This window comes from Mesoplodon mirus, assembly GCF_964341445.2.
Source record: "Mesoplodon mirus genome assembly, chromosome: 5".
Classification (NCBI taxonomy): domain Eukaryota; kingdom Metazoa; phylum Chordata; class Mammalia; order Artiodactyla; family Ziphiidae; genus Mesoplodon; species Mesoplodon mirus.
In genome coordinates this window covers 94,213,563-94,225,403 of record NC_138980.1, presented here as the reverse complement: position 1 = coordinate 94,225,403, position 11,841 = coordinate 94,213,563, and the positions used below count along the sequence as shown (strand labels likewise).

The following is an 11,841-nucleotide window of genomic DNA, read 5'->3' as shown; positions in this document are numbered from 1 at the left end:
TATTAGGAAAAAAGCTTGTTTCTCCATGACTGAAAAACATTTAGGACACAGAACCTGGACTCCATCTCTTCTCTATTTCCCTGGTTACTTTAACACTGTGAGCTTTGGACTCCAGGAAGAAAGTCTAAAAATACTATAGACTATTTGTTCAAAAGGTAACAAAGATGGAAGGGGCCCCGCTTTTGCCTAAAGGGAAAAAAGGAATATAAAATCTTAATGTTTTCATTTTTGAACTCGAAACCAAAGTCAGACCTTGGAATACTCTTTATCTTTTTTACTAGGCAATGTGAAGACGTGGTAACACAAATTCAAATGGCACAACAGGAAATATATTGAAAAGTTATTCTCCCTTCCAACCCTGCCCACCAGCACTCCAGTTCCCCTTCCCTGAGGCTATCTCTGATGGCACTTTCTTGTGGATCCTTCCAGAGATGACATTCTCTGCATATCAAAGTGTGTGTGTGTGTTGATGTATTTATGCATAGGCACCTTTACAGAGCTCTGACTTCCTTCTTTTAACATGAATAGTTGCTTCCTATTCACACTCTCCTGCTCCTTGCTTTTCTTCACTTAAAAAGATGTCTTACTCGGGGAGGGCCGAGCAGTCGGACTGGCTGCTGAGATGAGCGCTTCACTGGGGCAGTCTCTGCATATCATGGGGAGATAGATGCTGCTGCCTTTGATTGGGCTTGGTCCTCATAGCTCCAAAAAGAAACAAGATCTCGATAAGCTTTATGAGCTGAAGTCCAAAGCGCATTAGATTATGAACCAGTTTGGCCCCTCAGTCCCAGTCAACCTGTCCAGTTTCTCATCAATAAAACCGGAACCAGCTAGCACCCCTCCACAAGGCTCCATGGCCGATAGCACTACAGTGGTAAAGATCCCAGGCGCTACTGGGACGGGAGAGTGTCTCAGCCCTGAAAACAATCAGGTATTGACCAAGAAGAAATTACAAGACTTAGTAAGAGAAGTGGATCCTAATGAGCAACTGGATGAAGATGGAGAGGAGATGCTCCTGCAGATTGCTGATGATTTTATTGAGAGCGTGGTGACAGCAGCCTACCAGCTTGCTCGGCATCGCAAGTCCAGCACCCCGGAGGTGAAAGATGTCCAGCTGCATCTAGAATGCCAGTGGAACATGTGGATCCCAGGGTTTGGCTCTGAAGAAATCCGACCCTACAAAAAGGCTTGTACCACAGAAGCTCACAAACAGAGAATGGCATTGATCCAGAAAACAACCAAGAAATAACACACGGAAAGGTCAGGGAATGGACAACAATGTATTTGGAAATACTTGAGCTGAGATCTCAGCTATCTCATCCTTGGATTTTTTTTTTTTAATGCTTTACAGAGAAGCATATATTTTTTATTAACAGTGCAGCAATATCTATAATGACTGACAGGATCTGCCAAAAGAATAAAGCCTCCTACCCCAGAAAAAAAAAAAAGATGTTTTAGAGACAATTTCATATTAGGACATAGAGACCAGTCTTCTTCATTTTAATATCTCTATAGAAGTGCACGGAGGTATGTATCATTATTTACTTAACCAGCTTCCTACTGGTGGGAACTTAGGCTCTTTTGATTCACTTGCTCCTACAATGTTGGAATGAATATTCTACATATACCTTATGATGTAAAATATTTTTGAATCTTAAACTGACATGTTGTAAATTGCTTCTCACATCTCCCCTCTTCAGTGGTTGCAAGTTTCTCCCAGGCTCAGCAGAAAACTTTAGCAGACTTAATTGTATTTTATTTTTAAAATATTAACTACATGTCAGAGTACAGTGCTGATTTCTGGACGTGGGATTTCTCTCTGGTTTAGTTTAGCTGTTACCAACCTAGCCAGGGAAGACAAAAGTTTTATCTGTTTCCACATGGCCACTAGATCAGTCACTGAGAGAATGTGACCCTTTCTGCTACAGTGGTAAGGTCACAAAAGTCACCTTAACAACCTGAGGAAATCAATTCCAACAATATCTAGGAACCACCTCTGACTCAGGGCTTTCTGGATGCATAGAATTTCTGCCTCTGCATTGATAAGATCATACATATGTATGTACCAGAACTCAGGGTTCCCTAGGGCTCTAGTTTTCAACTCTGAATAAATAGAAACTGGAACTCATATGAAATGAGATTGAAGGCTCTGGGAATATTGGAGGTTGTACTTTTATTTCTTAAATAGCAAACACGTTTTGGGGATGGATAAATAGGGATCTAGCTACATAGGGATGGTGAGGTAATCCTTCCATCTGTCAGGTGCAGGGCCATGCAAAGATACCAAGGTTGTCTTTAAAAGCTGGAAGCTTCCTACCTGAGGGCATAATTGCTAGAGAAGATTTGTTGTTTGATTGATAAAGGAAAAGGAAAGAGATATTGGGGAGGGGAGCAGGCAATACTGAGGTAGTGAAAAGAGTACACGTTAAGAGTTACAAGACTTGTACTTTAGTTCAAGCCCTGCATGACTTTAGTTAGGACCCAAGTCAGAAAACCAAGTCAAACTTAAGTAAAAAAGGAAAAGTATTTGTTCTGCAGGACTGTCTTGATGCAGGGATTGGAGAAGCATCAGTGCACCTAGTCTCTCTTCAAGCTTTTGTCTGCTCTGTGTTGACTTTATTCTCACACTCCAAATGGTGACACATTGGCTGCCAACAGCTCCTGTCCTGAATCTTCCCAGACTCAAGACTCGCAGATAGAAAATCTCCTCTTCCCTTAAGAGTTCAAGTAAAAGTTCTGTAAGGGCAAGGATCTAAAGTCAGAGTGCTCTTACCAAATAAACTGGGAAATAAGTACTTGGTGCCCCCAGATTCAAAATGTCTGCAACAAGCTCTCACTAGGCATCTGGCTTTGGCTCACCTAATTTCTTATTGTCTGACTTTTCCTGTTTGTAAAATATGGTTAAACTTGATAATCTTTGTGATCTCTTCCAGTTCTAAACGAATTTTCTTTCTTGCATCCTTTGTTTTTTTCACATTAATTAAGCATTTAACCTAAACAGGTATTTTCCCAGTTGCTATCTTGACTGTTGGTATTTTAGTAGGTATAAGAAACAGATATGTATCTAAAAATAAGAATAAAATATATGTAATCTAATAGAGGTAAGTATGAAGAGCAACTGGAACACAGGAGGGGGAGCAATTAATTCACTTGAGATCGTAACATCTGAATCTAGTCTGAAGCTTGACCAGACTTTGACAAATCTGTGGTGCGAACATTAACAGGTAGGACACATGCAGTAAAAGTATGAAGGTGGAATTACTTACAAGGAGAAAAGTACAGTAGCAAATTCACCCACACTTATATATTGACTTACTATGCCTTCTGGTAGTACCCAAAGAGGGTGAGGACAGTATAGAGGCAGATCAGAAGGCATTAACCAGATAGTTAAAGAGTGGACAGGCATGATTTCTGAGCAAGTATTGATATCATGGACTTGAATTAGGAAATAAATGCTGAAGAATAATTAAATAATTTAAACAAGAGATTGGCAAGGAACAAAACAAATCTAACTTAAGTAAGCCAAATTAAACCATACCACCACCATTACCACCGGAAAACAGCATAGTGACTTGTGGCATATAACCCAATGAAGTTAGAAATCAGTTAACGATGGAGATTTGATTTTTCCCCTGAAATCTTGAAACATAGGAGTCTCCCTTGTGATGGATTGTGTGTTCATACATGAAGTCAGAGGAATGAATTAGAAGACCTCTTAAAGCCTTAAGGTCCTCACATTCTAATATTTTGCTTTGCCTCAATGGTTGTTCTATGCAGTGACTTTACCCCAAATGAAAAACTGCTGCAGCCTAATAGTTGATGCTTATTAGAGACAAATGTGCTGGTCCATGGGGACTATTTTAAAGACTGTAAAGGGAATGCCATTCTCTGAATTTGAAGGGGGGAAATAGCAACCAAAATTATCAGAAAAAAAATTGTATTCTCCTCAAGCATATTCTTCTTGAGAACAACAAAAGGCCTCACAGAGATGATCACTATAAAGACAGGAACTGTTGGAACAGGAGAGGGGTAATCAGGGATGAAAGATTGAGTTTTCCTACTCTACCTTACCTTCTAATCCAGTTCTTTTCTAAAACAAATTCTTAAGAAACTAAATGTATTCACTTTTCTAGGGAGAGTTAATTATAGTCTCATTTAGAAATAAGAGAGTACCTTACTTCACCCTTTAAAGTTCCTTCCAGGACTATTGTGATTCTACTAAAATGCTTAAGGCATTAAATAGAGTCAGAAAACTAAATATGCATTCTTGGTTCTAGCACAAAAAGGAAAAAAAAATGTTTCAAAGACAAGAAAAAGAGAAAAAAAGAAAGTTTTTCCCATTCAATGTTTACTTTCATGGGAATGCAAATCTTTAGCATTGTGATTTTCACACTGAAGATGAATGTCAGTTTACTGCAAAGATGCGAATTAATTCTTGAAATAAAGTCTAATATGCAAAATAGAATTTCAAACATATATTAGGAAGAACATGCTGTGCAGGGCATTGTGGAGAATATGAAAGACATAGTCACCACCTCAGGGGGCTTCTAGACTAATGGGAGATAAGATTGTCAACTGAAAAGAAAACACGCAACCTGAAAGCTGAGGATTATGTTTATTTTTTTATTGAAGTATAATTGCTTTGCAATGTTGTGTTAGTTTCTGCTGTACAATGAAGTGAATCAGCTATACGTATACATATATCCCCTCCCTCTTGGACCTCCCCCCACCCCATCTCAGCCATCTAGATCTTCACAGAGCACTGAGCTGAGCTCCCTGTGCTATACAGCAGGTTCCCACTAGCTATTTATTTTACATATGGTAGTGTATATACGTCAAACCTAGTCTCCCAATTCATCCCACCCTCCCCTTCCCCCCCATGTCCACATGTCCGTTCTCTACATCTGCCTTTCTATTTCTGCCCAACAGATAGGTTCATCTGTACCATTTTTCCAGATTCCACATGTATGTGTTAATATACGATATTTGTTTTTCTCGTTCTGACTTACTTCACTCTGTATGACAGACTCTAGGTCCATCCACATCTCTACAAATGACCCAGTTTCATTTCTTTTTATGGCTGAGTAATATTCCATTCAGTATATGTACTACATCTTCTTTATCCATTCATCTGTCGATGGACATTTAGGTTGTTTCCATGACCTGGCTATTGTAAATAGTGCTACAGTGAACATTGGGGTACATGTGTCCTTTTGAATTATGGTTTTCTCAGGGTATTTGCCCACTAGTGGGGTTGCTGGGTCATACGGTAGTTCTATTTTTAGTTTTTTAAGGAACCTCTGTACTGTTCTCCACAGTGGCTATATCGATTTACATTCCCACCAACAGTGCAATAGGGTTCCCTTTTCTCCACACCTTCTCCAGCATTTGTTGTTTGTAGATTTTCTGATGATGCCCATTCTAACTGGTGTGAGGTGGTACCTCACTGTACTTTTGATTTGCATTTCTCTAATAATTAGAGAGCATCTTTTCATGTTTTATTTGGCAGACAAAACTGAGGACTTAAGCCCAGGACATAGCGTCTCAGATAGCTTTGAGAGACTGCTCAGAAGAGGTAAGGGAGGAGCCAGGAGGAATAGGAGTTTTTGCAACAAAGACCAGGTAGTCGGAACTTCAAAAGATTACTGTTAATTATATACTCCAATAAAGATGTTAAAAAAAATAAAGAAAAAAAGTAAAGAAAACCAGATGTCTCAGGTTAAGGAATTTAGCACTTTTCTATGTATGGGAAGATGCAAGAGTCTGGGCTCACTGAAGTCATTCCTTTGATATGCACCTGAGCTATCTGGGGCCGGTATTCTGTGCTCTCTCATCCTGAGTCTTCTCAGGATGCACTGTCATTAGGGGTGGCTGCAGCAGCTGACTGCTAGATGATGGGCATCCTGTTTCTATCCTGAGTTCCTTTAGGGCTCACTGTCAGGGGTGGGTGTAATGTGATGGCTTGATGGTGGCAACATCCTTTGTTTACTGATATGGCAGGCAACATTCTTTTCATTGATAAGACTTTGATATAGGCATAATATGCTAAGAGGTATCCAAAGAAAGAGAAATCTGTCAAGGAAAACTCTAAAGATGAAGTGATGTTTGATATGGACCCTGAAACAAGTATAGATTTTCTAGCAAGAAAAGAATGGGAGGGTTTCAAGATGGAAGAAACAGCATGAGCAAAGGGACAGAGATAGGGGAGCACGAGGGGCAACAGGTATAACAGTTTAACTGGAAAAAATAAGTTCTACATGGGGTAGGCATGCCTTACCATGGACTTCACTAGTAGTGAGTGAGGTAGAGCAAAAAGCTATGTAGAAATTTCTGGTATATCTTTGGGAAAGAAGGAGACTGACCCCTTGGGAAGCATGGACAGACCTTTGTGCTGAGCCCTTCCTGCTAGACCATTATGCTGTATTTCATTAGAAAGGAAATGGGGCTGGAAGCACACTGAGGAGATAAGGTGGGGGGGAATAGAGAATGCTTCCTGGGACAGTCTGGGTTCTTATGTTTGAGGCCCCTTCTGATAATTGTTTAAAGTTGGCCTTTTAAATAATTTTCTTCCCCCAGAACAAACTCCTAGTCATACTCCCAATATTAGCTCCCATTTCTCTCCTCTATGGTAGAACAGTGTCCTTTGTTTAGTATAAGTTTTGCCAGGTGCTTTGACATGTGATCATTGATTCTCAAATCAACCTTACCAATTAAATATTACTATCTCTATTTGATAGCCAAGCAGACTGGAGCTCACAGAATTTGAGCAACTATCTCCAAATAATATGGGTATTCAGGGTCAGAGTCAGGACTCAAATTTGCCAGCTATGTGAGTGAGCCATCTTTGAAGTGGGCACTACAGACCCAGTCAAACCTTCAGATGAATAGAGCCCTTGCTGACATTGACTGAAACCCCATGAGAGACCCCAAATAAGAAGCAAAGTTCTTACCAGATTCTTGACAAAAAGCAACAGTAAGAGATAATAAAATCACTCTTATTGTGTAAAGCCACGTGATCTGTCCTAAGGATATCAGTCAGGCCCCTTTCCTCAACCACCCATCCTTGCCCAGTGGGCTCACACAGTGTCCATATTGTTAGGGTTAGAGGTTATCCTTAGACTCAGCAATATGGGTTTCCACTCACCAAGGTTGATTGGGCTTCAGCCACTGCTGAGTGGCTGTCAACAGCAGACCAACACTGAGCCCCTGTTAGGACACTGTTCTCCAGGAGAGCCAGTCAGCTGGTTGTACAGGACTATTTATATCATGGAAAGGGCAGTACATTGTTCTCATTGGAATAGATACTTACTCTGGATACTGAGTTGCTTTCCCTGCCAGAACTACCATTGATAGCTTTAAGGCCTGTCTCATTCATGGTCGTGGTGCATTAGTTTTCGATGTTGCATAACAAATTACCACAAACTTCATGAACTAAAACAACACACTTATTATCTCAGTTTCAATGGGTCAAGATTGTAGGCGTTGCTTATGTTGGTTCTCTGCCATCTCAACAAGGCTGGAAAGTATTGTCAGGATGTATTCTCATCTGGAGGCTCAGTTAGGGAAGAATCTGCTTCCAAAGTTATTTGGCTTATTGTTGGCTGTCATCTGGAGAATGATTTCAGGTCCTAGAGGTCATATGAGGTTCCTTACTTTGTGACCCAGTCTATGGGCAGTTCAACATTTGGCTACTTACTTTTCAAGGCCAGTAGAAGAATCTCTCCCCCCACCCAGTCTGTTAAGATGAATATCATAAAATGAAAGATGATCCTGAGAGTAACATCCCATCACTTTCATCATATCTTGCAAAGGTAACATATTTATAGGTTCTGGGGATTAGGATGTGGACATACATGGGCAGCTATTATTCTGTCTACCACAGATGGCTCTAGGGCATAGAAGCCTTTAATGCTGCTAAACATCTTACCGTAAAGAGAACGGGCACCACAACAAAGATTATCTAACACAAATGTCAATATTGTGGAGATTGAGAAGCCCTCAGCTGGTGATTTTTTATACAGCATTATTAAGGCTTTGCTAAATAATTCACTGATAATGATGATTCCCTAAAATTCTCCAAGTCTTACTACTGTTGCAGGAAAAGAAAAGAACTAAGAGTCATCAGACTTGTTTTCAGGTCCAAAATTGGCCACATATTAAATATTCAGAGTGTGGAAAATCTACCCCTGAATCCCAGTTTACTCATTTATAAAATGGGAACAGTAATAAACTAGCTCATATAGTCGTTCTAAGGCTTAAGAGAATTTGTATACATAAGACATCTTTGTAAAGAGGCATACAGAGCCAAAATATATTTTTATTATTAAGAAAACTGGAATTCTATTTTGATAAAATTATATTAGGATAATACATTGTAGGACTTATAACAGGTCAAAATATTTACAACCAGATTCTATGGATTTCTTTAACTGGCTTATTACAGTTTAACACAGAAGTGAATACAATTTTGAAAAACAAATTAGTCGCCAATTTTTTTGAATTAGAAGAAAAATACTAAATATATATATATGTGTGTGTATATATAACATAGTTACATGGATATAATATAGTTAAAAATTTGTGATAGTTATTAAAATGGATGGCTTCTACAAGTTTTTAAATCCTTATTTCTTTTCACTTGGTAATATTATATAGTTTTGATCAGAATGAAAATGCATTATGATGGAGGAAAAATAAATATTATTTTTCATTAGGAGAAATTGAACATATTAAGCTAGCAAAAAAAAAAGGGCAGCATAAATTCTAAGACAGTGGTAAAGCAGAGCAATTAAGGAAGGTGAGACTTCAGACTGCAAAATATATGCATCTGTGACCTCAGATGGAGTTCGGTGAAATGTACTTAGGGAGGCACGAGGACTGCACTCTGCAGGCCTAGCTCCTGGCTGCTTTCACTGCAGGCCCCTTCCCAATGTAACTGATTCTAAAATAACAACAAGACTCAGGGAAACAAAATAGATATTAATAAAGAGAAAATCAACTTGTCCTATAGGAGCTTCATCTTGGAGAAGGTGGTTTGGAGAAAAGTTTAGGAACGTTTGTGCAGCTTAAAGGGATCTGATACAAAAGAGAAGACATTTAGGTTTTGTTTTAAATAAGGCTGTTCTCAGCCCACATGCTTAGGAACTTCTGTGTACCTGTAAACCTCACTGTATCTCCCACTGACTTGATTGTCTCTTGATGGAAGCAACCTAGCCTAAGTAACACAAGCATGATGTTTCTGGAACTCTGATGCTCCATGGAGAGTGCCTGTGAGAATTTTCCACTCTGTGCTACAGTAAAGGTGCTTGGGCTTTACCAAACATACATACCTCAGGCCACCACTGCAAATTCTAAAATCATTAGAAGGCAAGTATATCTCAAATGCCACTCTTTGGGAAATGAGGCAATATGCGTAGCTAGATGCCTTCCCCTCCTCCAGATAATGGTAAAGGCATAGTGACAAAATTAACTGTTTGATGCAAGATTTTTCTCAATTCAGTTTGTTCACAAGTGACCAACATCTTTCTCCACCCATCTTCTTTATTCAGATAATCTTGTATCTCTGTATGGTCTGGTAAACTAAGTGCTGTTTTGAGCACATAATCTTGCCTGGAATATGCAAGGTGGTATGTAATTGCACCCAGGCACTGAGAATGCCTCTGACTGAGACTGAGCAGAATGAAAAGTAGGGAGGAAGCTCTTAGGACTTTTTGAGCTTTTAACTTTCAAGAGCAAGAAAATTTCATTTTGAAGCTCAATTCCTTTGGACTTGAATGTTTTGGGACTTATATTTGCCAGGGTATTTAATCTCTGATCTTTTCTCTCTGGGAATTTGATAATAGGCAGGGGTTTATATTCAATTTTGGTGCATCTCTATGTTGGCACTTAATTATTGGAGCATCTTCATGTTGTCATTTAATTTCATTGCAGGATTTATGATGTGCTGTTTTAGGTAATGTTGTTGGATGTAACTTGAGAACCACAATAGAGAAGAGAATGAGTTTTATTTTCATTCTTGAGTACAGAATGGAATTGATTTTTTTTTATTTTTTTAATTAGTTTCTGCTTTATAACAAAGTGAATCAGTCATACATATACATCTGTTCCCACATCCCTTCCCTCATGCATTTCCCTCCCTCCCACCCTCCCCATCCCACCCCTCCAGGCGGTCACAAAGCACCGAGCTGAACTCCCTGTGCTCTGCGGCTGCTTCCCACTATCTATCTACCTTACGTTTGGTAGTGTATATATGTCCATGCCTCTCTTTCGCTTTGTCACAGCTTACACTTCCCCCTCCCCATATCCTCAAGTCCATTCTCAAGTAGGTCTGTGTCTTTATTCCCGTTTTACCCCTAGGTTCTTCATGACATTTTTTTTTAATTCCATATATATGTGTTAGCATACGGTATTTGTCTTTCTCTTTCTGACTTACTTCACTCTGTATGACAGACTCTAGGTCTATCCACCTCATTACAAATAGCTCAGTTTCATTTCTTTTTATGGCTGAGTAATATTCCATTGTATATATGTGCCACATCTTCTTTATCCATTCATCCAATGATGGACACTTAGGTTGTTTCCAGCTCCGGGCTATTGTGAATAGAGCTGCAATGAACATTTTGGTACGTGTCTCTTTTTGAATTATGGTTTTCTCAGGGTATATGCCTAGTAGTGGGATTGCTGGGTCATATGGTAGTTCTATTTTTAGTTTTTTAAGGAACCTCCATACTGTTCTCCATAGTGGCTGTACCAATTCACATTCCCACCAGCAGTGCAAGAGTGTTCCCTTTTCTCCACACCCTCTCCAGCATTTATTGTTTCTAGATTTCTTGATGATGGCCATTCTGACTGGTGTGAGATGATATCTCATTGTAGTTTTGATTTGCATTTCTCTAATGATTAATGGTGTTGAGCATTCTTTCATGTGTTTGTTGGCAGTCTGTATATCTTCTTTGGAGAAATGCCTATTTAAGTCTTCTGCCCATTTTTGGATTGGGTTGTTTGTTTTTTTGCTATTGAGCTGCATGAGCTGCTTATAAATGTTGGAGATTAATCCTTTGTCAGTTGCTTCATTTGCAAATATTTTGTCCCATTCTGAGGGTTGTCTTTTGGTCTTCTTTATGGTTTCCTTTGCTGTGCAAAAGCTTTGAAGTTTCATTAGGTCCCATTTGTTTATCTTTGTTTTTATTTCCATTTCTCTAGGAGGTGGGTCCAAAAGGATCTTGCTGTGATTTATGTCATAGAGTGTTCTGCCTATGTTTTCCTCTAAGAGTTTGATAGTTTCTGGCCTTACATTTAGGTCTTTAATCCATTTTGAGCTTATTTTTGTGTATGGTGTTAGGGAATGATCTAATCTCATACTTTTACATGTCCCTGTCCAGTTTTCCCAGCACCACTTATTGAAGAGGCTGTCCTTTCTCCACTGTACATTCCTGCCTCCTTTATCAAAGATAAGTTGACCATATGTGCGTGGGTTTATCTCTGGGCTTTCTATCCTGTTCCATTGATCTATCTTTCTGTTTTTGTGCCAGTACCACACTGTCTTGATTACTGTAGCTTTGTAGTATAGTCTGAAGTCAGGGAGCCTGATTCCTCCAGCTCCGTTTTTCGTTCTCAAGATTGCTTTGGCTATTCGGGGTCTTTTGTGTTTCCATACAAATTGTGAAATTTTTTGTTCTAGTTCTGTGAAAAATGCCAGTGGTAGTTTGATAGGGATTGCATTGAATCTGTAGATTGCTTTGGTAGTAGAGTCATTTTCACAACATTGATTCTTCCAATCCAGGAGCATGGTATACCTCTCCATCTATTTGTATCATCTTTAATTTCTTTCATCAGTGTCTT

At 39.2% G+C, this 11,841-nt stretch overlaps 1 protein-coding gene across 1 annotated transcript; it reads left to right on the top strand.

The window, feature by feature from the left end:
- Window positions 1-511: 511 nt before the first annotated feature.
- LOC309805452 (transcription initiation factor TFIID subunit 12-like) lies at window positions 512-1,427 on the top strand. The gene has a single exon (XM_082623344.1). The coding sequence runs from the start codon at window positions 764-766 to the stop codon at window positions 1,247-1,249; it is 486 nt and encodes a 161-aa protein (XP_082479470.1). The 5' UTR covers window positions 512-763; the 3' UTR covers window positions 1,250-1,427.
- The last annotated feature ends 10,414 nt before the right edge of the window (window positions 1,428-11,841 follow it).

Excerpts from the sequence above, each read along its gene's own strand:
- LOC309805452 (XM_082623344.1), top strand. The coding sequence starts at position 764 with ATGAACCAGTTTGGCCCCTCAGTCCCAGTCAACCTGTCCAGTTTCTCA.